At 39.5% G+C, this 25,337-nt stretch overlaps 1 protein-coding gene across 1 annotated transcript in view; it reads left to right on the top strand.

The window, feature by feature from the left end:
* CHD6 (chromodomain helicase DNA binding protein 6) overlaps positions 1–25,337 on the top strand; it is a 215,087-nt gene that overhangs the window by 53,051 nt on the left and 136,699 nt on the right. The window contains 1 exon segment of the mRNA XM_033186434.1: positions 10,129–10,179. Within this exon segment, the coding sequence (XP_033042325.1) occupies positions 10,147–10,179 (33 nt within the window). The 5' untranslated portion in view covers positions 10,129–10,146.

The raw sequence follows: 25,337 nt of genomic DNA, 5'->3' as shown, positions 1-25,337 counted from the left end.
ACTGATTTTTGCCATTTCCTCACAGACAAGGATTGAAATCATTACTGTTGATTTGCCTTTTGGCTTGTATTACCCACATGCAAGGTAACAGAGCTTTTACTTCAAAATTAATTCATTGAATGTTTAAAACACTTTTTTTGAGGAGTAGAGTCTTAATGTTAATGATGGTAATGCATCCTTTCAGACTAGCCAAGCACAGAGCTTTCTCACTTTGGAAGTGATGACAGTACTAGTGCCTTCTCACAAGTAATATTTGGCAGATATTTTAAGTTAAGTATTCACATTTTTGGAGAGATGGATTTTTCGCCCAAGCTTTACAGCTATGTGTATGATCTTTCTCTTTTGACCCACTATTGATAAATCCGTATATACTATTAGTATATTTACTAATTTATCAAATACTATGCTAATATTAGTTAGACAGTAGTCATAATAGATGTGGTCCCTCTCCTCATGGCCCTCTTTTAATCTTACAGATATGGATACTTTTTGATATGCAGTCTTGAGTTTAAGGTTTTCGCTAGCCTGTAGTAGAGAACGTCAGGAATTCACCTATACAGACTTTATTTGGCCTGACTTACATGCAAAAGATAAATTTTCACAGAAGTTGATCTGCTTTACAAATTGCCGTATGTTTCAAAGAAAACTTTTGGGCATCTAAAAGAATTCATAGATACAAAAAAAAAAAAAAAAAAAATCAAATCCTCAGTATATTTTGCTGCTCTGTCACCTTTAAGGCAAAAATACTTTCTCCGCCAGAGCTTGAATATATGAGAAATCCTTAAAGCTGTTACAGAAGCCTTTCCTCATGCTAGTTTGAGTATTCTGGTTGTGCAGAAATGTTTCCACTGGACCACAAGGTCATCTTTGAAAGAAAAGAGTAACCATTTGCCATTTGAATACCCTTCCATTGTTGGTTAGTTGACGTGAGTTTAGGAGACTATAAAAATAAAATATCAGAGCACACTCAAAAAAGAATTATTGAATATTAAAAACATATTAGCTGTAAAGAAAAAAGGGTTGAAAGAGAAAGTTGAGGAAACTTCTCAGAAAGTAGAACATGAAGAGTTTTTCTTTCTGTTTTAAATGAGACAGAAAATTAAGAGGTACAGCTCAGATGGTCCATCATTCAAACAGTAAAATGAGTTCCATTAAAAGAAAAGAATAGGGAGGGAATTATGAAGAAATAATACCAGAGGAATTGTCAGAACTGAAAAATCTGACAGTTTCCAGATTGTGAAAGAATCCACAGGTACCTAACCTCATGGGTGAAACTAGCCCCAAGGCACATATTTTGAAAAGATGATTCTAAAAGCTTTCCAAAAAGGAAGAGATTATCACATACAAATGGACAGAAATCAGAATTGTTCAGATTCTTCAACCTAAGTGGTGGAAGGAACAGAACAATGGAGTAGTGCTCTCAAAATTCCAAGGAGAAATCGACCTCCAGCCTGTGATTTGCAACCCACCAGTCCATCCAGGTAGGAGAGAAACATTTTCAGACATGAAGGTCTCAAAAACTTACATCTCATTTTTAGGATTTTCTAGAGCATTACTAGATGTTGTGCTTCACTAAAATGAGAGTGTAAACCTGGAGAGGAGAAACCTCGGAGTCCACCATGGAGAGACACTGAGGGAATGAATCTCTGCGAGGATGGTGATGAGAAGTCCCAGGAGGTAGATAAGAGACAATGATGGAGGACTCCACCTATAATGACCCAAGGGAAGAACTTTGAGCTTAGATTGAAAGGAGTTTCAAGGTTTTAGAGGAGCATTTTTGGAGAAATTTAGAGGACCTTTTCATGAGAAGTTAGTGACTCATAGAAAACTATGCAAATTTTAAAATGAGGTAGTTACTATCTTCAGGGAAAAAATTACACAAAGTTTTAGCAAAGTATATGGCTTAGCTGTGAATTAAATGTTGATTTAATAAATAAGCGTGATAGTAACTATTTTGGGAAGATAACACTTCATCTTCCATAGTAGGGGGACTTCCTGTTTTTGAAAAAAAGTTTTATTGGAACACAGCCATACGTATTTGTTTGCATATTTGTCTGTGGCTCCTTTCGCATCAGAGCAGAATTGAGTAGCTGCAACAGACCATATGGCCTACAAAGCCTAAAATATTTATTATCTGGCCTTTTTGTAAAAATACTTGTTGACTCCTGTTCCATAGGAAGAAGCCAATAAAATAATGCCTAAAATTAAAAAAAAATGTAATAGCAGTAATAACCATGTTATTTAAAGTAAATTGGAAAGGAGCAGAAGGAACAGATGAGGTTCAAGTGATTGCCTCTGAGAATAGTGAATCAGGACTGGGGAGTAGAATCAGGGACTGGATTTTTTGTTTTAGGCTTTATATTTTTATTGAATTCTTAAGCTAAGTACATGTATTTGAAAGGTGTGAAGGAAGAATACTGAGAAATTTGATTGGATTAGGAGAAAAAAAAAGAGGGCACTAGTTACATTGAAAGGAGGAGCTGAAAGCATTTTCAGTAAACACAGCTTTCCCATTAATTCACTTACTCATTCCACAGCTAATCACTGAAGAGTTCAAATGTGAGGCACTGAGTGCTACACTGCAGAACAGGGTTCCTCCCCAGAAGGTGCTTGGGCACTCCGCAGCTGCTGGCACTCACAGACAGGTAAAAAATTATAATAACCTGGTGATACAGCTGCTGTAGTTTAGTGCCTATCACAAGATGCTTATACGATTTAGGCAGGTCAGGGAAGACATCCCAGAGAACATGACACCAGATCTGAATTTTGAAGGATGAGACCACGTGAGGCAGGGCCTGAACAAGACCTGAATGAGCAGGGCAGACATCAGAACCCACAGGTGTTCAGTATAGTTGGATGAATGTTGGAAAATAATGTCAGAGCAGTAGACAAGAACCAGAGGCCAGATCGCTTATGCTGGGCTCTTTGCTATGAGGAGTATGTTTTTATTTTGTTTTAAGACACAATACCCACTGAAGAGATAGCATCTGATTTTGTTTGCACTTTAGGAAAACATACTGTTGGTAGCAATGAGGGTAATGGGGGTGAGGGTAGGAGACATTGAAAACAGAGAAGCACTTATGAAACTGTTTCAAGCAAAAATGACAACAAAAAAATATGGGAATAAACCAGAGTCGACTGGAGAGGAACCAAGGGATTCTGGAATTAAAAGAGTTATGGGAAAGGGAAGGAATCAAGGATGACTCAATTCTGGGCTGGGTGACATGGCAGGTCGCAGGACATTAACCTCTGATGGGGAACACAGGAGCAGGTGAGAGAGAGAGTTTGTGTGTGTCTGTGTGTGTGTAAAGGTGTGTGTGAGTTTCGTTTTGGAAGAGTTGTGGGGTTTTTTGGTGGTACCTGTGCAGTGTCTCAGGAACTGGCCAGGATGTGGTTGGGTATAGCCACATAGAGGTCAAGAGGAGGGCTTGGATTTGCAAATGTGCAGTGGTCATTGTGCGAAGAGATGAAGTTTGGGAGTTGAGTAGAAAACTCAGGGACCCTTTCTGGTATTGCCAGCATTGAACCCTGGGAACAGTGATATTTAAGGATTGGGTTTTATAAGAGGAGGATTCTAGCGAGGAAGCTGAGCCTAGAAGCCTGCAATCAGAGGGATCAAGAAACCAGTGAGATGAGAATTTTAAGAGGAAATGATCCATAGTTTAAAATGCTGCAAAGCACTCAAAGCCTAAAAATGGCCGTTAGATTTGGTAGCTAGGGAGTGATTGTCAAGAACAGCTTTAGGGAAGTAATACGGGAGGAAGTGAACTTTCAGGTGTGTAGAGGATTTGTTCGTGTTGTTACTATTTTGAGATAGAATTAAACCTGTTTCTTTATTGAGAGGAGGAGAGCTATACAAAGGGAGACATTCAGTGATAACTTAGGGAGAAGAAATGATTCTTCCATTCAAAGAATGCTTATTGCGCACCTGCTAGGAGCTCAATCCTATTCCAGACTCAGGGAGTATAGCATGAACAAGACAAAGTTTACTCTGTGTGTGTGTGTGTGTGTGTGTGTGTGTGTGTGTGTGTCAGGAACAGACAATAAGCTTAAAACCAAATAGATACATAGGAAGTCCTCACTTTAAGCAAAACAGCATATAAGGAAACTAATTTTTTTCTCATCAACATTGTAATGAAATGATGTTGATTAGAGGAGCTGGCTTAAGTTGTTTCACTTAAAGTCGTTGTTTCACTGGAAGTCATAGCTTTTTCCAAGAGTCTGGACATTAAGTAAGGTCTTACTATAATATAATATCAGGGAGTAATAAGGACCTGGAGGAAAATAAAATTAGAATAAGAGGATTACAGAGTGGGGGTGGGTGGGAGGTGGGGGTGCTGTTTTCTGTAAGGTGGTTAGGGAAGGTGTTGCTGCTAAGGTGATATTTGAGGAGAGTCCTGAATGAAAAGAGGAAAGAGTAACTGGGAGGTAATCGAGAGATTGAGGTGACTGAGTAGGGGGAGAGAGGGTGGATCTCAAATACAGATGGAAAGGTTAGTTGTCCCCAGGAGATGAGGCACTGTTGCAGAATTTTTGAACTGGAGAGAGAGAGAGTAATTTAAAAAAAGAAAACTTTCAAAATGTTCTAATTGAAACCTGGCCCCCATTTTTCTTAATAGGAGCATCCTTAGATGGCTGAGTGTAAGAAGGAATGGGAGCTTTTATATTGTTTGTTTTTGCATCATTAAAACATCTTCTTTGTCATTTACGTCTTCTTGCCGTGACACTGGAGGGATGACCTTAAGGACAAGTAGCACAAATGGCTGCCTATAACTAGTCTTCACCATGTGACAGATGTCATAGATTGTTATCCCTTTTCATTCTCCTAAGGCCGTCTGAGGCATACGTTGTCAGCATTTTACAGGGAGGAAACAAAGTCTGAAAGAGGTTTCACATGTCTCGTCATCATCACAGCCCAGATCCAAACTGCTTTCTGGTACTTCAGACGCTTGCTATTAAAGTACGTCCTGTAGACTGCTCACACCCCGCAGTAGAGATAGGTACATGTGTCCAGTTTGTGGGCATGGAGGGTAGTAAGGTGGGGAAATGGGAAGTTGGGGGATTTCTTATCCATTGGACTGCCTCCGGGGTCAGGAGTCTTGATAAGAGGTGTTTGGGCCAGGATTTAAGGCAGGTGGCATTCCTCAAGACATCTCTGCTTTCTTGGTTATCTCACTCTTCCCAGATGAGTTACTCTCTGTGTCCTTATTCCTATTCCTAAAATCCCCACAGTATAACCATGTGGGATTACCCTATTTATGCCTGCTATTGTTAGAGTGGTTCATAGGAAACAATCTCAAGGTTGAGGATGGGCATGAGTAGATTATAAAAATACATGTTCATTGTGGAAACTTAGAGGTTTAGAGTTACTTCCCACATACTGTGTCTCAAAGTGCCTGATAGAGTGGTGAGGGGTAGGGGCCTGTTAACAACAAAATTCTCCATCGTTACTGTGTTCACTTGTGTCTACTCTCGTCTTCTATGAATATGAAGGACCTTGGTAGGGGTCTGCTGGGTATGCACTTGTTTGTGTTTGCAAAAACACACACTCTCGTAATGAAATAGACCCTTGGACTGAGCGGGGATTGTTAGGATGGCAGAGTTCTCAAGGTATAGTGAATTTAAATCATTTCTGTGAATAAATGGTTGAATAGGGTGAACCTGATATTTTGTTATTTTTAAAAACTTACCATTACACAGCACTGAGGAACTTGGAAATAGCACAGGCACTGTTGCGGAATTTTTGGACCAGAGAGAGATAGTAATTTTAAAAAAAAGAAAACTTTAAAAATGTTCTTACTGAAACCTGGCACCCATTTTTCTTAATAGGAGCATCCTTAGATGGGTGAGTGTAAGAAGGAATGGGAGCTTTTATGTTGTTTGTTTTTACATCATTAGCAGCTTACCTTCTTGTGAAGGTAATTAAATGCTGCACTGCTACAGAAGCACTCATACATACTGCAGCAAGGAGAGTGGGAGTCCCACTAGCTTCCCACCAGTTTCCCCAACTCAGAAGTTATACACTTGATATTTTCCGCTGTTGACAGGTTTTCTGGTTTGCTCACACAGAATTGTCTGTAGAATTATCTGTATTATGTGTCTGATTAAGTATTGAGACCCTGAAATTACTTTTTGATTTGTTCTTTATTGAGCCAGAAGGATCTAGTCAGAACTTCTGAGTGATGGCAGCAGAGACTGTAGGGCCATTTCCAGCATTGTGCAGAAGTACAAGCTTTAGGGTGTAACTAGTCATCTATTCCTAGCACATAAAATTTAGCCTTACAAAAAGATGACATTGTTTTATACATTTTTTAATGTGTGCCTTTAAAAAGATTTAAAAGTAGAGATAATTTAAGGGTGTTTATAAATTATGGGGTGCTGTCTGGAGAAGGACAAGTCAATAAATGCTTATTGAACACCTATTGACATTTGTTATCTCGTTGGTTGGCAGCATGCTGGTGTGTTTTGTGAACTGTTGGGATGCCAGAAATGATTTGACAGTAACATGAGATTTGCCAGAATTTGCTTTCAGTGAACTAGACAGTTATTCTACAGTAACATCACCATCCAGATTTCACATGCACATTCTCTTCGTCTCAGAGGCTGGCCAAGTCTGATGTGATATTTTCACATTTCACCCACCTCATCTCTGACCTTCCCCTTGGAGTCAGGTTCATTTCCTACCCGCTCGTGGCCTTGGGAGATATTCCTTAAAGTGGAACTGGCCTATAAAAGGATTGAAAACGTTCATAGATCTAGTGGCATATTGCCTGAGTGCTCTTCAGAAAGCTTGAAACAGTTAAAAGTGCCATTAGCAATGATAAGTAGGACCTGTTTTCCCACATTCCTGGCAGTGTTATACACCCTGCTTATTTTTATTGCAGTGCTCGTTTGTGGTAGTGAATCAGAAATTGTGCTTTCTGATGTCCCTGCTGCATCGTACTTGTATCGGTTTTTTGTACACGACAAAGGTAATTTTTTATTAACATTGGTGGAGTTTTCCTGTAGTGTTTTGTGTTGTTTGTTTTTTGAGACAGGGCCTCACTCTGTCACCTAGGCTGGAGTACAGTAGTGTGATCTCACTGCAGATTAGACCTTCCAGACTCGGATGATCCTCCTACCTCAGCCTCCCGAGTAGCTGGGACCACAGGTGGAAGCCACCACACCTGGCTAATTTTTGTATTTTCTGTAGAGACAAGTTTTTGACATGTTGCCCAGGCTGGTCACAAACTCCTGGGTTTAAGTGATCCACCTGCCTTGGCCTCCCAAAGTGCTGAGATTACAGATGTGAGCCATTGTACCTGACCTTTCTGTAATTTTTAATGATTTCATTTTGTTGGGCAGAATTTTATTTGAGACATATTGTTAGAAATACCAAAATGGTTAGAAGTAATTGGTGCCACGAAGAAAAGTTAGCACATAGACAAAAGATCTCTCAGCAAGGCGATCTTTACTCTCTGCAGAAAGGGTGCTCAGTCGCAGATGAAACAATGGCCAGAGCACACCTGAACAAAGGAAAGCAGACATATTTATCCCTTGTGCATTTGGATCATCCTTACAGCTGTGTCCTGCATCCATTGGCTGGAGCTGGACCTCACACTCTTAAACTGACACCCGATTTGCTAATAGCCTAAAATTTTCCTAAATAGGTAAGTGCAGGGAAGAACAAAGAAGGAGAGGAGGTTGCTTACGAAAGGTTTAAGAAAACAGTAACATTTCCAAATAAGGAATGGGCATAGGCTGTGAGATGGAATGTGCCTATGAGCATGTCCAACAGTTACTTAGGATAGGGCCTAACAAAGAGTTATTAACCCAAAGCAAGGAGGCTTTGAAGAAAGTTAGTCTTTAAAAGAAACTATTATTTCTAACACTTATGATTTATTCTTTAACAAGAAGGCGAACTTTGAAGACGAAACTTTTTACTTTCTACACATATGTCTTATTATTGAGAATAGCCTTTTTTATTAGCTGGAATTTTCCCCCAAACTTCTTCAGTTTTGACTTTGTAGCAGTTTGTGATGGTTGAGAATGTCAGTTTTCTGGGATCTGATAATTTAAAGAATAGAGATAAAGGAGATAAACTTGTAGTAACATAATTTACCTAGAACTGATTCCACTGTAATGAAGCCTAGGAGATAATTTTTTTTTTTTTTTTAAATTTTAACTGCCTTGGTTCAGAGCACTTACCATTTATCTGGAATTTATGGCTTCTTCAGGTAAATAATTGTCCTATCAAACACTAACCCTTGCATTGATTCTTAGAAGCACCATTTACTAAGTGGATTTGCCTTTCCCTGATTTAGCCAGTTAGTCTCTGCCCTCGTCCCCTTCCCCTTAGCACCACCCGACCATGCCTGCTTTCGAGCTACACTCTTGGCCGCTGCACTCTTTGCAAACAGCAGTACCTTGGTAGACATGTCTCTCTAGGACAGATTCCATGGCATTTTGTGGTTCTTTTAATAGAAAATGCCTCTAACTCTTAGAGAAAAAAAATCTAAATTGACAGACATTAAAATGATAAACCGTAATTACAGTCCCAAGGATGATTGGAATCATGTCTTTCATTTTTCTGTGTGCATCCAGCATGCCATGAACTCACTTAGAACTGGAACTCACTTTAATCTTTTTTAAATTGGAAATTGACAAATTATGGTAGTATATATTTATGGGGTAGAGAGTGATGTCATCATTTATGAATACAATGTGGAATAATTAAGTCAAACTAACATATCTACCCCCTCAAATACTTATTTCACTTTAATCTTAAAGCTGTAATCTTAAAAGCTCTATTAATACTTAATGCCTACATATCCCATTCATTTGGATATGAGAAATAATTAGGAAACTTAAGGGTAATTTGGTTTTCTGAGTGAGTGGTGTTTTGTAGCTGTGTGGGATGACCAGGAAATCAAAGTCAACAAAAAATAGGAAGTAGTGTTTAATCCCGGCTAGAACCAGAAGCCTGAGATACTATGATCCTTGTATTGTTTGTATGTGAGGAAGGTTAAGAGCTTCAGATCTGAAGCAGTAGTACTAGTTAGTGATGCTGGCAGCCCCAAATTCTGGGTTTCCTACACTAGGGTTTATTCTTTTCCCTGAGATGCCCCAACATGCCTTTGTACCTCTGAAGACAATTACTGGGCTTTTATGGTGTTCACAAGTCATTTATGAGAAGTGCAGTGTCATCAAGGACATTATGGTTGCAGTGGGGATGGGGGCTTAAGTCCTGGGTAGAATAAAATCAGTCCTTTAAAAAAAAACATATGAAGTATTGCAATGAAATTATTTTTTCAAGTAATAGATGCACATGGTTTAAAACATCAAATAATATACCAAATCCTGTCTCCTTAGAGAGAATTGCATTGAACTCTTAGCTCTTTTTTATTGTCTATATTTCTTTCTTTCTTTTTTTTTTTTGAAACGGAGTCTCACTCTGTGGCCCAGGCTGGAGTGCAGTGGCGGGATCTCAGCTCACTGCAAGCTCCGCCTCCCAGGTTTACGCCATTCTTCTGCCTCAGCCTCCCGAGTAGCTGGGACTACAGGCGCCCGCTACCTCGCCTGGCTAGTTTTTTGTATTTTTTTTAGTAGAGACGGGGTTTCACCGTGTTAGCCAGGATGGTCTCGATCTCCTGACCTCGTGATCTGCCCGTCTCAGCCTCCCAAAGTGCTGGGATTACAGGCTTGAGCCACCGCGCCCGGCCTTGTCTATATTTCTATTTCTTGATTTATCAATTATAGACATCATTGATTGTTTTCTTCCAAAAGGGATGAGGGCTTACCTTGTTTCCTCCCCATCTCCTAATACCCCTCAATGAAGGCATGTTATTGTTTTTGTTCCTTTATTAGTTACCACTAACTTTCATACATGCCAGCATCTTTTATGACTGATTTAATCTACAAAGACAATATCCTTTTGACATCATTTTATTGGGTGCAATAAATTAGGGTCTAATAGAGTTAGATCTAATTAGGTCTACACTTAGGGCTCTGGGGGTTGTTGGACATAAATGTTCTGCAGAAGTAATCCCCTGTTTGTTTTCCTTGTGTGTTACAGTTAATCTGGAGATGTTGAAAATGTTTTATTTTGGGTTTTGTCATAATCTTTGCCTTTTTAAAAATGTTTTACAGAAATATCTTCCTCAATAGATGAAAATGAAAATACAGAAGAAAGAGAAGCAGGTAAGCAATCACATTTCTTTTAAGTGAATGCATCTGGGGTATCTTGGTGCTTTTTCAACAAGGGGAGACACTGGCAGTGTTGGCTCATCCCTTAATCTTTGGTACTTTCCCTGTTGCCTGTATTATAGTAACTGAGAACTCTGTTCTGAATGACTTAATAATGTGGATTTTTCTTGTTGCTCAGTTCATCTTCACGTAGGAGTAAATGTAATGAAAACTGTATATCAGAATATTATTCAACTTAGCCAAGTAGAAGAGAAATATTTCCTCCCTTTGAATAGCTTTCTGAGTCTTTTCTGAAAGAGAGATGTGACCAATTCTTTATAGTTTATATATTTATCCTTCTGTCCATCTGGATTTTTGGTTAAACTAAAAGCATTCTTACTTACAAAATCCTTATTTATGATTTTGTAAGTAATGATCGGTGGATGGGTTCCTCCTAGAGAGAAGAATAGCGAAATAATTAGAAGAACAGGAGCATCAACTCTTTGGCATTTGGTTTTTTGAAGGGGGTGTGGGATGGAGAGTGTGATTTATCTTGCCAGGATCTCTTTCCTTGGTTGGTACTGCTGTGCCCTGAGTGTAATATATTCAAAGGAACTCTGAGACCTCACTCAGGGAGGTCAGATGGGAGACCTGTCTCTGTCTCTTGGAAATGGGCTATTTCTGATAGGCTGGTTTTTCTTTTACAGAATTGAATGACAACCTGGGAAGTGGGGTATCTAAATCCCTACTTTTCACTGGGACTCTGTAACAAAGAGGTTGGGTGAGACTAGCCACTCTTACTTTTCCAGTTTGCTTCTAGGGAACCCTAGTCTAATAATAGGGTGACGTAGGGTTATGGCTCAGGGTTATGGTTACAAAGACTACCCCCTGGTCTGTCCTCAATGGATAGGTTGGTTTGGGGAATTAGTTAACTCATCTGCTGCCAGGTAACAAGAAGAGCAGTGACTAAATACTGTCTACACACTGGATTTATATCTGTCCTAGCTCAGAGAGTTGTCAGCTGATAGGCAAACACTACATGGAATGCAGTTCCATGTACCAGGAACTTCTCCCGTGGATATACTCAATTGTGCAAAACTGTGTATATAAAGGCTTAAATTGCTGTTTCACGTATGATAGCAAAAATGGAAAAGAACATACATATCCATCAAAAAGGGGACTGTTTAAATCATAGCTCACCCACCTAGTGGAATATTATACTGCTGTTAAAAAGAACACATTACTGGCTGGACGCAGTGGCTCACACCTGTAATTCCAGAACTTTTGGAGGCCGAGGTAGGCGGATCACCTGAGGTCAGGAGTTTGAGACCAGCCTGGCCAACATGGTGAAACCCTGTCTCTACTAAAAATACAAAAAAATTAGCTGGACATGGTGGCGAGTGCCTGTAATCCCAGCTACTCAGGAGGCTGAGACAGGAGAATCACTTGAACCTGGGAGGTGGAGGTTGCAGTGAGCCGAGATTGTGCCATTGGACTCCAGCCTGGACAAGAGCAAGACTCCGTCTCAAAGAACACATTACTGAAGAGAACCCCAAAACCCTCAAAACTATTGTCATTTGTGATATGTGAGCAGGTTTATATTTCTTAAAGCAGTCTTCACATTTATTTATTTTTAGGCATCCTTTAAGATAAACATTTATTTAAATCAAAACCTTCTATAGTGATTACACCAAAATGAATTCTGGTTTCTTTCTGTGAGATTTTACTGGTTCATGTTAAGACCTTTGGTATATTAGCCAGCTGTTACGTAGCTTCAGTTGGATGGTTTTTGTTTTAGACCTCATGGTAATGTTGATGATGAACAGAATAGGATTTTTCATTTAAAAGTTAATATTAGATAGGATAGAGAAGCAGGTTAAAGAAGTGAGCAACTTTCAGAAAGACTTTATCCTGCTCCTCTTATAAATACTGATGGTAGGCCATACTGATAACTGAACTGCAAGAAGTTGCAGAGAATGAAAATAGAAAATTATGTTCAAATTAAAGCAATATATAGACTCCAGGATGGAGAATTCAGTGCCTAACAGAGAAGAGGCTCATGTTCTGGAGTGAACTTCAGCTTTGATTTCCATAGAACAGGATTGAAACTCTGACCCTACGATTTAGTTGTATAACTTTGGATAACTTCAGCCTTGTCAAATGATCCTTTGTGGAAATTTTTCCTTTGTGCTTCTTAACTAGTTGGGCATTCCACCACACCACTGTTGATGTCATCCATGATGTCATGAGGGGGTGGCCATCAACATTGCAGACCACAGACTAGGCAGTCCCCAGGAGCTCTTCAATAGTTCCAGAGAGTTCTCTGGCTAAAGATTGGTGCTGCATCTGTCGAGCAATGTTAACAATCTCATTAAAAGTGATATTTCTACTATATTTAATGTTTTTCTGTTTCTTTCTGTCTCTTGGTGGTTCCTTGAGGGTTTTGATGATCAGGGCAGAAGAAGAAGGTACCACCTCAATCTGGGCCTGTATGTTCTGAACGGTCAGTTTCACTGTAATCCTTAGACCCTTCCAGCCACCAGTTGCCTTGGCAATGTCATCACCAACCTTTCTGGGAGACAGACCCAGGGGACTGATCTTGGGAGCCGGTGCAGACATGGCACTGACTTCCCCCCCGGTGCACCTCACGTACAGACTCTGATCTCACTGGGGTCAAACTTCAGAAGCATGGTGGAGGCAGCTGGTGTCAGATGAATCCAATTCAGGACAACCAAAGAAAGTTGCACCTTGGCCTCCTTTGAGCTGGAAGACAAAAGCCAGCCTTGTTTTTCTGTCACTTAAATGGGAGTAATCATAACGTGCCTCGCATCCTAAGAGTAGGATTAAGTGGGGTAATTTGTCAAGTACTTGGTGTTCAGTTTGTCAGTGACAAGGAAATCTTTCAGTTTAACAATAAAAGTAACCATCTAACTTTGTCTTTTACCGTGATTCTGAGGTGTTAGAAGTAGCAGCAAATAAAACATCCACCTTTTAAAAACCCTCATTCCTATTAATTCACTTTCCTCTTCCTTGGAGAAAAATAGCATGTAAATACACTCTGATCTTGATATTCCTCATTTCTTTGTTCAAAATCTTATCAAGGTAAATTGAGATGGTAGATTTTTACAAATTAAATCAAAACTCAGTAATAAACAATAGTGCTTCTTATTAACCAGAAAAGGCATAATAGGTGTAATGTGCCCAGAACAAAGGGTTTAGAGATTGACTTTGTTTTGCCTAAACAAGCGTTGTGAGAAAACAGACTTTAATAAAATGTTTAAAAGTGAATCACTCAGGAGAGCTATAGACTTTTATCTACATTATAAAGAACTAAACTGCTTCTAGGAAATATGTTTAATTCTTAAGATGACTAAGCATTATTAGGCAAAAGAAAAATTATAAAAATAAAATGTGAACTCTAATCATTGAAAACCTATGTGGCACTATTGGTGTATAACATCGTTGTAAATACTTCTTTGCAAGAGGGCACATCCTAATGTTAGCAACAACAAAACTGTGATATAGGAATATTGATTTTTATTCATCTCAGCTCCTTGCTTGGCACTGGGAAAAAACATAAAAAGTGATAAATATTATGTAATATATAATATGGTCTGCAGGCAAGTGTAATCTTAAGGGGTAAGAGGGCTTTGGGACCACATATCCAGTGTAGAAGACAGTTAATAAACAGTGAATGCAATAGAAATACATAATATTATAAGTAGGATGACAGCTTGGAGCTGTGCCTAGGAAGTAACCCAGACCTGAGTAACTACAGGAGAATCTTGCTTCCTGACCCCATGCCAAGAGTTGGGTATGAATTCTTAGGTCCTCTAGAAAACATAAAGATGAGAAGAGTTTTCTTCAGATGTACTGTGAGGATCTCAAAGACTTTCAGATTATTAGACCTTAGTTTCTTCCCTGGAGTGAATATGGGTATAATTTATTCACTCAACAAATATTTGTTGAGTTTTTCAGCATTAATTCATTAATATTAATTCAGAAATATTTGCATTCTACTTGGGGTCAGGTCCAGTAGTAACTAAAACAATTTCTCAAGAAATTTCTAGCCTGATTACAAGCTATTAATATAACCAGGGAAGGAAATATGCCTTGGAAGAGCCAGAATTTTACCGTGTGGTGGAAGATCATGCCCTGGAATTGGAGAGTATGGAGGCCGAGGGAAGGTCAGCCCCACCAAAGAGATTGAGAGAGTTCTAAAAAGAGGCAATGTTTTCTGTGGGGAGCTGGGTTTCAGGCTTTTTGCTTCAGGGGCCTCAGGAGGAAAGCTTAGAAGGGAAGAGGGTGGATTTGGGAAGTTGAAAGACATGGTGGGAAGGGAGAAAGGAAAGGCGTGGAGTGTGGTGCTAAGTTTTGGATGGTGACCAAGGGTGAACTAGGACAAAGAATAGTTCCCAAAAGAATTGGTCCCAGAAGTCCTCTAGGCAGAGATGAGGACTCAAGTTTACTAGTAGTATGGCTCACTAAATCATGATCCATAATTCAGAATAGTGAAAGAGGAAGAATAGCAAAGTTGGTAATACAGTTGAGTGAATAATTTACTTTTAAGACTTTGTGGCCTCATCTGCGGAGGCTCTGAAGATCATCTGGGCTAATACTAGCCTAGATGACTAAACAGCCTCACCCTAGAATCATGTTTCAAAAGGACTTAAAAGGTACCTATCCACCTCCTTTCTCCTCCCTCCTCCAAAAAGGAAAAGAAGTCTGAGCATTAAATGCTTTTCCCTCTTTGAACATACCTTAATAGATTATTTTTTCATTATTCTTACTCACTTTATGTTCTGAAACATACACTCGAGGCCAGAATAAGTCACTGGGATGGCAAAATAACACTGACTTATATAATGTGAACTGTGGATGACGCTAGGACTGTGTAACCTGAAGAAGTGAAGACTTAAGGGCATCATGTGGAAAAGAGGTTAAATGTGTCTATTGCTGGACCTGTGGAAACGATGGGACATGTGGGGAGAGTTAGAGGAGGATAGGCTTTAGCTTCATATAAACAAGGACATCCGGGCCGGGCGCGGTGGCTCACGCCTATAATCCCAGCACTTTGGGAGGCCGAGGTGGGCGGATCACAAGGTCAGGAGATCGAGACCATGGTGAAACCCCGTCTCTACTAAAAACACACACAAAAAATTAGCTGGGCGCGGTGGCAGGCACCTGTAGTCCCAAGCTACTCAGGAGGCTGAGGCAGGAGAATGGCGTGAACCTGGGAGATCGAGCTTGCAGTGAGCCGAGATCGCGCCACTGCACTCCAGCCTGGGGAACAGAGCGAGACTCTGTCTCAAAAAAAAAAAAGAAGGACATCCGGAGAAGTTGAGCTGCACAGCTGTGCCATGTGCCTTGTAAGCAGTAAAGCTCCCTGTCTCCAGAACTTATTAGTTATTATTTTCTCTCTCTCCTAATTCTTTGTATGTTAGAAAGAATGAGATGGGGCCGGCGCGGTGGCTCAAGCCTGTAATCCCAGCACTTTGGGAGGCCGAGACGGGCGGATCACGAGGTCAGGAGATCGAGACCATCCTGGCTAACACGGTGAAACCCCGTCTCTACTAAAAATACAAAAAAAAAAAAAACTAGCCGGGCGAGGTGGCGGGCGCCTGTAGTCCCAGCTACTGTGGAGGCTGAGGCAGGAGAATGGCTTAAACCCGGAGGCGGAGCTTGCAGTGAGCTGAGATCTGGCCACTGCACTCCAGTCCAGGCGACAGAGCGAGACTCCGCCTCAAAAAAAAAAAAAAAAAAAAAAAAAGAAAGAATGAGATGGGAGTTTGAACTCAACCTCAGAGGCCCATCCTGACTAGAATCATAGAGTTTGCCAGTACATTTATTTATGGTATTTATAAGACCAAAGTAAATTGTATGTAAGTTGACACAGTTTTAACTAAAATATTACATAGTAATCCTATATTACTATGATATAGTAATATTACTCTACATACACAGTAATATGATTACTATGATATAGTATCATGATTATATGATTATGTAATGTACATATGATTATGTAGTAATCATATTACTATGTATAGTTTAGTATTAAAATGCTAATATTTTAATTTTAGTATAAAATATTAACATTAAAATATATAGTAGGATTAGTTATATTAATATTTAAATTGCACTGTGGTTCATTTAATTCATGTTACTAATGTTATCACTAGCATTTATGAGACAGACACAAAATTTTAATGGAAATAAGCTGCTAATTTTAAAATCCTATGCATAAAGAAGCTGTAAGTCTTGTAAGTTTACATGTAGAAAACACTATCATAAAAAAGGCTACTTAAAGACAGCTAATGGAATTGCCTCGCCTCCTGTCTTGACCAGAGGAGTCTGGGAACCTCTGGTGACCACGTTTTTGGCGCAGCTTCAAAGTGATGATGAAGGATTTGGATCTGTGACATTTTTAGCTCGCACACGAGTATTGATGTGACTGTGAAGAATTGTCTTCCTCTGCCTAACTTTGTTTTTTTTTTGAGACAGAGTTTTGTTTTGTTGCCCAGGCTGTAGTGTAGTAGTACAATCTCAGCTCACTGCAACCTCTACCTCCTGGGTTCAAACAATTCTCATGCCTCAGCCTTCTGAGTAGCTGGGATTACAGGCACCCGCCACCACGCCTGGCTGATTTTTTTGTATTTTAGTACAGATGGGGTTTCACTATTTTGCCCAGGCTGGTCTCAAACTTCTCAGCTCAGGCAATCCTCCCGTCTCGGCCTCCCAAAGTGCTAGGATTACAGGAATGAGCCACCGTGCCTGGCCGCTCTGCATAACTTTGATTCATCCTTGGGAAAACTACCCCAAAGGGTTGAAGTATTATGAAAAAAACAGAAGTGCAATAGGAGCGTCTTTTTCATTTTGATATGGTTTGTAACTTTATCATGAGCTTACTGTCCAGGAACTATGTAATATTTAGATACTGAGAATAAAACGTTCTCATTTTGTAAGGATAAAAGAAATATGTCTACTGCTAACTATGTTCTTACGATGTTGGTGGTAGATCTTTGGTAGCTGCCAAGTCCCTGTTTAAAATGACCCTTGTCTTGGGACCCTTCTGGGTGAAGTTGAAAAGTCTTATTTATTTAATATATGTCCTACTACATTTATTTAATATACGTTCATTTAATAAATTGTTTATTCTTGATGTGTTTCTCATCTGATCTGGAGAACAAGTGGATTTATGAAGAAATGGATAGAAGAGGAAAAGTTAGTGAATTGAAAGTCATCTGGGGAAAGGTTGAGGAGATACAGCTGTGTTGGGGAATGGGTGATGGAAACGAAATAGAGGTTGGTTAGAGGTTCTTGCTGATTCTTATTTCTAAGTTTCTTGTATCCAGTACACGAGACAATGTGAAGTGATTAAGAGCAGTGGCCCTTGAAATAGGAGTCAAATCCCAAATCTTAGCTTTACCACTTATTAGCCATGGGACCAAGGTGAGTTATTTAGTCTTTCTAGGCTTCTACTCTAAAATGGAGTTATAATGTGCCTCTATCTTAAGGTTGTTTTGGTGATACACTCAGTAAACTTAGTATCTTCCTAATACCCAATTCTTAGTAAAATTAACTAGTATTATTATTGACATCCTTTTTTTTTTTTTTTTTTTGAGGTAGTCTCTGTCGCCAGGCTGGAGTGCAGTGGCATGATCTTGGCTCACTGCAATCCCCGCCTCCCGGATTCAAGCAATTCTCCTGTCTCAGCCTCCCGAGTAGCTGGGATTACAGGCACACACCACCACACCCAGCTAGTTTTTTAAATTTTTAGTAGAAATGGGGTTTCACCATGTTGGCCAGGATGGTCTCAATCTCCTGACCTTGTGATCCACCAGCCTCAGCCTCCCAAAGTGCAGGGATTACAGGCGTGAGCCACCGCACCTGGCCTTGGCATCCATTCTATATTTAAAATATCAGAACAATTCTGGGTGCTCAAAGTCATTGTGACTACAAGGCTGAGATATATAAAAGAACAATTCCTTATCCATGAATACAGTCTTTCTAACTCTAGGCCCGGGTGCTGGTTTATTATTGGCAGTGATAGGAGCAGAATTGGCCTAAGTTTTGGGCCTTGGGCCTCCGGTAACCTAAAGCTACAGTAAAACTACATGTGGGCCAGGAATGAAGAGGTAGGAAAATAGTCTTATTCACACCGCTAGTTCCTGTTCAGCATCTACTTGTCCTAGAATATATCAGCAAATAATTCTGAAAGACATACCTCCTGGCCTTGGTTGGTGGAGCAAACATCATTCCACTTAGGCAGATTAGGAAATTGAGTTACTGTGAGGTTTTGGTCTACCCAAAACCATAGTTGGAAATAAAAGTAGTTTCCAAAAACAACACAGGCGCTTATTATTACTTTCCCTCTCTCCTCCTCATTCTTCCCTCTCAGCATCCACATTTAGTCATTTACTAGCCCACAGTTTTTGTTACTGCCTAGAGTTAACAAGAATTAGGTTGACTGCAGATTTAGAGATTTCAAATTTCTAAGACTCTTGAAACATCATAAGAGAAAAGTATCTCCTATCCCTGTCTCTCCATTTTAATTGCAAAAATATGGAAGTAGAGGTGGGGACTAAAAATGAGTCAAGTATTTAGGGATGGAAAGGTTTTGAAAAAAATGGCATTACCAAATCCTTTGACCACTCTTTTTTTTTTTTTTTTGAGACGGAGTCTCGCTCTGTCGCCCGGACTGGAGTACAGTGGCCGGATCTCAGCTCACTGCAAGCTCCGCCTCCCGGGTTCACGCCATTCTCCTGCCTCAGCCTCCCGAGTGGCTGGGACTACAGGCGCCCGCCATCTCGCCTGGCTAGTTTTTGTTAGCCAGGATGGTCTCGATCTCCTGACCTCATGATCCGCCCGTCTCGGCCTCCCAAAGTGCTGGGATTACAGGCTTGAGCCACCGCGCCCGGCCAAGATTTCAAATTTCTAAGACTCTTGGACTCTTGAAACATCATAAGAGAAAAGTATCTCCTATCCCCATCTCTCCGTTTTAATTGCAAAAATATGGAAGTAGAAGTGGGGACTAAAAATGAGTCAAGTATTTGGGGGTGGAAAGGTTTTGAAAAAAATGGCATTACCAAATCCTTTGACCACTCTTTTTTTTTTTTTTTTGAGACGGAGTCTTGCTCTGTCGCCCAGGCTGGAGTGCAGTGGCTGGATCTCAGCTCACTGCCAGCTCCACCTGCCGCGTTCATGCCATTCTCCTGCCTTAGCCTCCAGAGTAGCTGGGACTACAGGCGCCACCACCGCGCCCGGCTAGCTTTGAACACTCTTCAGTGCTTCACTCACCTGCTTCTCTGTAGTGTTGGACACCTGTGATGATTCTGTCTTGGAATGCTCTCTTTTTCAGGCTTCTGAGATAACCATGCTTTCAGTCTTACATTTTTTCCCCACCCACTTTGCTTATCTCACTGTTCCTTCTCACTCTGTAGGTTCTTCTTCCTCTGGTGATCCTGAAACATTAGCATGTGTCAGGTTTTGGTCCTGTTCTCCTTCTCTCTTTATTCTTGCTGGGTAGTCTAATTCATTCTTGTAGAAATTTTTCTTGGAAAATTATCCAAGAACCTACTGGATTTCTCCACCTGAATTATCCTTAAATACCTGCAACTGAACTCTCTTCCTCCTGGTTCTAACCAGCTGTGACTGTGTGAAGAACATCAGGATCAAAGTACCTGCTTTGTCACCTAAAGCACAGGTCTCCTCAGTAGAGATAGAGTGAAATAGAAATGTTCCTGGACTTCACAATGAAGTTATGTCCTGACAAACCTGTCATCAAGTTGAAAATTCGTAAGTCAAACCATTATGAGTCGGGGACTGTCTATATACTAAATACAGAAAAAGAAACAGAGAGAGAAGGAGACATACAAATGCACGAACAATCGGACAGACGTTGTTCCTGCCCCCACTCTGGTCAGTCTTGCTAATTCCATACAGATATCCTTGCCGAATGGGTAAGTTGCAGTACAATTGCAGCAAAATAAAAGCCGAGGACATGTGGGTTTTGTTTTGTTTTGTTTTGTTTCTGCATTTAGTATGTTCCGTACCTGTTTTTAAAAAAAACTTTCAGAAGAAAGTGAAGGTGAAAAAATAAGACAATCCTAATTTTAATTAGGAAATAACTTTAGCTACCTCAAATGTTGTCCATGAACTGATTTATTAATAGGAACAGTTACCTCTTACTTTGAATTCTCATTTTTATTATTTGAACTTTAAAAAAAGATAGAAGATTGCAAATTTTTATGATTTTTTTCTACTCATTTTTATGTTTAGCTAATTTCTGACACAGAACACCATCTTCTCCCTGCTGGGAAAGATAGAAGACTCCAAAGCCAGCCAGCAGCAGGAGTTGGCCAGGCCTTGCTCACTACTTGGGTTTGAGGTGCAAGGAAGTACAGCTGGATGAAGGGGGTGTGGTGGCCTTTCCAGCCCAGGTGCAAAGTGTGCACTTTGTCCTGCACCTCAGTCAAATGTAATCTGTCAGTGCTGGCACCTCTCATTCTGCCTTTGATTCTTGAATCCTTATGATTGGGAGAAACATGAATTGTCTGGTAAAACAGTTTTTCCCATTTGTTATAGAAGTCTGTAAAGATTTTCTATTACATGTATGTGAAAGTTTTTCTGTTAAAAATACCATGAAAGTAATACATTCTCATTATTGAAATTGTAGATGTCTGTTAAAAATTAAACAACCAAATTTGCATAGCCTCAAATGATTACTATTAACGTTTTGTTTTTCTTCCATTATTTTTCTATGCACAGATATTTATTGCCATTTCTGTTTACATGTACATTTCTATAGACTTCGTTTTTCTCTTTTCCAAATTGTAGATAACTGTTTCATTCAGTAACCACAGGATTGAATTATACCATAAGCCAGGTACTTTTCTAGATACTACCACAGAATCACTGCCTCTTGAAGCTTACATTCTACTCATGGGAGACAGGTAAAAACAAAGAACAAAAAAGAAGTGAAAGCTGCCCATAGTCGTATCACCCACACATAATGATGGTTAACATTTGGTCTGTGCCCTTGCAGACTTTAAAAAATTGTTTTAAAAAGCCAGCATTCATATAGCTAGCTTTTTGTTTTTAAAAACAATGTGATTAGACCATAGGTTTTCTTTTTTTGCTTCCCAAATGTAGACATGTTTCATGTCTTTTAAACCTCTGTATAATAATGGCTGCATAGTATTATTCCAGATGGTGGGTGCACTATTAATTTAAATATTTTCCTAAAGATTGGCAAACAGGTTATTTATAGCTTTTTTCTCTATTAAACGCAATTGTGTATCAGATATTCTTATACATAATCCTTTGGAGTACTTACGTGTTTCCTTTATTTATGCCCTAGAAGAGAAGTTGCCCGGTTTAAAAGGATATCCACAATTAAAATTTTATATTGTTGTGTTATATTTTTCTCTAATTTGGTCTTAAGGTTACTCCCTGGACAGTGGCTATAATTTCTAGCCCTGCCCTGATGGGGCCCCAGGGAGGTGGTCATGTGTGTTTACAGTGTGCCTTTCACCAGATACTTCTCTATCCTGGAGGCAGCCTAATGCAAGTGACCAGTGACCAGGTGTCCCTTTCACAGAAGACTTATTTATATTGGCAGACTCCTTGTGGCTCTTGTCTAACCTGTGTCCTGTGTCCAATTTATTCCTACCAAGATAACCACTCTCTAGGATAGCCCTGACCAGAAGGAGAGTTAGGTTAATGTGTGTCAGTCAGGTGAGATACAGAGAAGACAGCATAACAAAACATGTGAAATAACAGAGGCAGTTTTATTACTTGCAGATCCTAGAGAGAAGAGAGCAGCACACGTCACAGGCCCCATGAGAAGTGAAGAGCTGTCCAGGGCATGCATGTTCAGTCACTGTGTGGGGAGCAAGAGATAGAAAGATGAACCGATGGATCAAAGCCTTCATGGGGTCCAGGCCACTACCCATTACCCTAGCAGGTTTCCTGCAGGGAGTTCTAACTGCTGGGTTTAGAGCAAGCAGTTAGAATTCAGTGGAGTCACTGCGGCGTATCTGGGCAGTCCATGCAGGGTATGGGAGTCAGTGGGACAAGACACATAGGTAGGCTCTCTGGCTGTCCCATAGGTGGGTGGTCACCAGGAGGCAGTTGTAAAAGGCAGATATCGGGATTGACCACCTTAAGGAACTGGGAGGAGGCAGTGTCAAGGGTAGAAACTGTATCAAGGGTGATCAAGCTCCACTTCTGGTATGAGAAAGTCCAGTGTACATCCAAAATGGATGTTGAGGCAACATAAAATTGCAAGAATTCACTGCATGTTGCTACTCTGTCCTGCAAAAAAAAAAAAGGCTTTTAATAGTTGATACTCTTGCCAGCAATATATGAGCGCACCATTTTCGGTATGTCCTTCTGTTGGATTTTTCAAAATGAAAATATAATTTACTATAAAATCCACCCTTTTAAAATGTGCAATTTTGTGGTTTTTAGAATATTGACAAGATTGTGTAAACATCACCACTATTTAATTTCAGAATGTTTTCGTAACCCCCAATTTGTCTCTTTGAGTTTGTTTTTTTCTGAGTATTTCATATAAATTGTATTATACAATATGTGGCCTTTTGTGTCTGGCTTATTTCATTTGGCATGTTTTCAAGGTCTCTCCATGGTATAGCATGTTTTAGTACTTCACTCTTCACTCTTTTTTTTTTTTGGAGACAGTCACTTTGTCATCTAGGCTGGAATGCAGTGGCATGATCTCAGCTCACTGCAGCCTCCGCCTCCCACGCTCAAGCGATTCTCCTGCCTCAGCCTCCCAAGTAGCTGGGATTACAGGTGCGTGCCACCCCACCTGGCTAATTTTTGTGTTTTTAGTAGAGATGGGGTTTCGCCATGCTTGGCCAGGCTGGTCTTGAACTCCTGACCTCATGTGATCTGCCTATCTTGGCCTCCCAAAGTACTGGGGTGGTAGGTGTGGGCCACTGTGCCCAGCCCCACTTCACTCCTTTTTATGGCTGAATAATATGCCATTGTATGGACATACCACATTTTGTTTGCCTGTTCATCTGTTGATGGACTGGGTTTCTTCCACGTTTTGGCTATTGTGAATAGTGCTGCTGTGAACATTTGTGTATAAGTTTTTGTTTAAACACCTGTTTTCAATTCTGTGTGTGTGTGTGTGTTTGTGTGTGTGTCTATCTATGATGGAATTGCCAGATCATTTGCTAACTGTGTAACTTTTTGAAGGACTGTCACACTGTTAAGTGGCTTCACCATTTTATATTCTCACCAACACTGTATGAAGGTTTCAGTTTCTCTGTATCCTTGCCAAAATTATTGTTGTCTGTCTTTTTTATTATAGCCATCTTAGGTGGGTATAAAATAGTATCTCATTGTGGGCTTGAATTTGGTTCTTTTTTATTATGAATTGTAAGAATTATTTATATATTCTAGACACTAGACCTTTTCCAATAAATGATTTGCAAATACTTTCACCGATTCTGGGGATTTTCTTTATGCAGTTGTTCCTCAGCGTCCATGGGGGATTGTTCTAATGCCTTCCGTGAATACCAAAATCTGAGGATGCTCAAGTTCCTTATTTAAAATGGTGTAGTATTTGTATATAACCCATACACATCTTCTCGTACACTTTAAATCATCTCTAGGTTACTTATAATACCTAACATAACACAAATGCTACATAAATAGTTGTTGTAGTATATTGTTTTTAAAATGTATTTTTATTGTATTGTCATTTTTAATTGTTTGTTTGTTTTCAAATATTTTCAATCCTCAGTTGGTTGACTCCATAGATGCAGAACCTATGGATTTAAAGGGCAGACTGTACAGTCTTTTTTTTTTTTTTTTTTTTTTTATTATACTTTAAGTTCTAGGGTACATGTGCATGACGTTTATATCATGTATAACTCCCCAATGCAATCCCTCCCTGTACAGTCTTGATAATGTTCTTTAAAGTGCAAAAGTTATTTATTTTGATAAGTGTATTAAAGTTTTAAACGAAAAATATTTAAATTCCTTAATTACTGTATTTCACATAAAATATGCATAATTTTTAGGAAAAATTGAGGGAAGTCTAATAGTATTATATTATCACTTTATTTAATTTTTCTTTCAAAGAAAGAATCATCTTAAATTTGGGAGCAGGAAATGTCATCACAACTTGGAGAGTATCTTCCCTTTCAACCTTCCATCTCTATATATACCTGTTTGCCATGCCAGTATTTGAAGAAACATTTAAATGGCCAGTAAATACTGTTTATATGAATAAGAATGAAAAGCTGTCTCTCTCTATCCCTTGGGAACTTGGATAGAGAACAAGACTAGCTTGGAAGCAGCTTACAGGCAATGAATGTCAGGTACCCATGTATGGATTCCTTACAGATAGAAATCTGTGTTTCCTGACCCAAAACAAAAAAATACAGTGAAATATGCTTGTTTAATTTTTTTTTAGCCTGATGTACTGAAATTTACTGGTTTTTGCTGCCTGAGTTTTAGCATATTATTTCAAGGCCTTCTGTTGAAAAGGTGTGGAAATGGTTATAACTGATGAAGAAGATTATGTAACAGATACACTCGTTTTTCTGGATGATTTTCTTAATTAGAATCTGTACTGACTTTCAAGTTCTTGAATAATTGTTAAAGGTTTGTCTGTGGACCTCTGGGAACCACTGCCCAGGGCCGTAACTTTTTCATTAGTTCCTAACTCCTTTTCAACTGACCTGATCTGGTTTATTTAGATTCATGTCTTTAAGTGTCTTTTCCAGGACTATTGTGGATTGACAATTTTGAATCACAGAAACAGGTTTTTTACTAACAGTGCAGTTTTTGAGCTAGCATTGTTGCATGTGTTACCCGCGGACCCTCTCCATTTCATTCTTGTTTTCCTAGCCTCTTGTCTCTATTTAAATTGTTGTTATAATTTGTAAAATATTTTTGGCACCTTGTGGCCCATCATCTCCACCCTGTTCGTTTTAGGGCCAGTTTCAAAGTGGTACTTTAATGCCCTTGGTAGAAGCTGAGACAAAGCTTTTATTTAGGCTCTTTGCCTCTCCCCCCACTGACCTTGAGACACATGAAAGAAATTATTTTTTGTCTAATATTTTTTAATCTTCAGCAAATATATTTTCATAGTTCCCAACAAGGTGCCTTAAAAATACAAACATTTCTGG

Source organism: Trachypithecus francoisi, unplaced genomic scaffold (assembly GCF_009764315.1).
Source record: "Trachypithecus francoisi isolate TF-2019V2 unplaced genomic scaffold, Tfra_2.0 Lachesis_group21, whole genome shotgun sequence".
Classification (NCBI taxonomy): domain Eukaryota; kingdom Metazoa; phylum Chordata; class Mammalia; order Primates; family Cercopithecidae; genus Trachypithecus; species Trachypithecus francoisi.
This window is presented reverse-complemented; position numbering and strand designations above follow the sequence as displayed.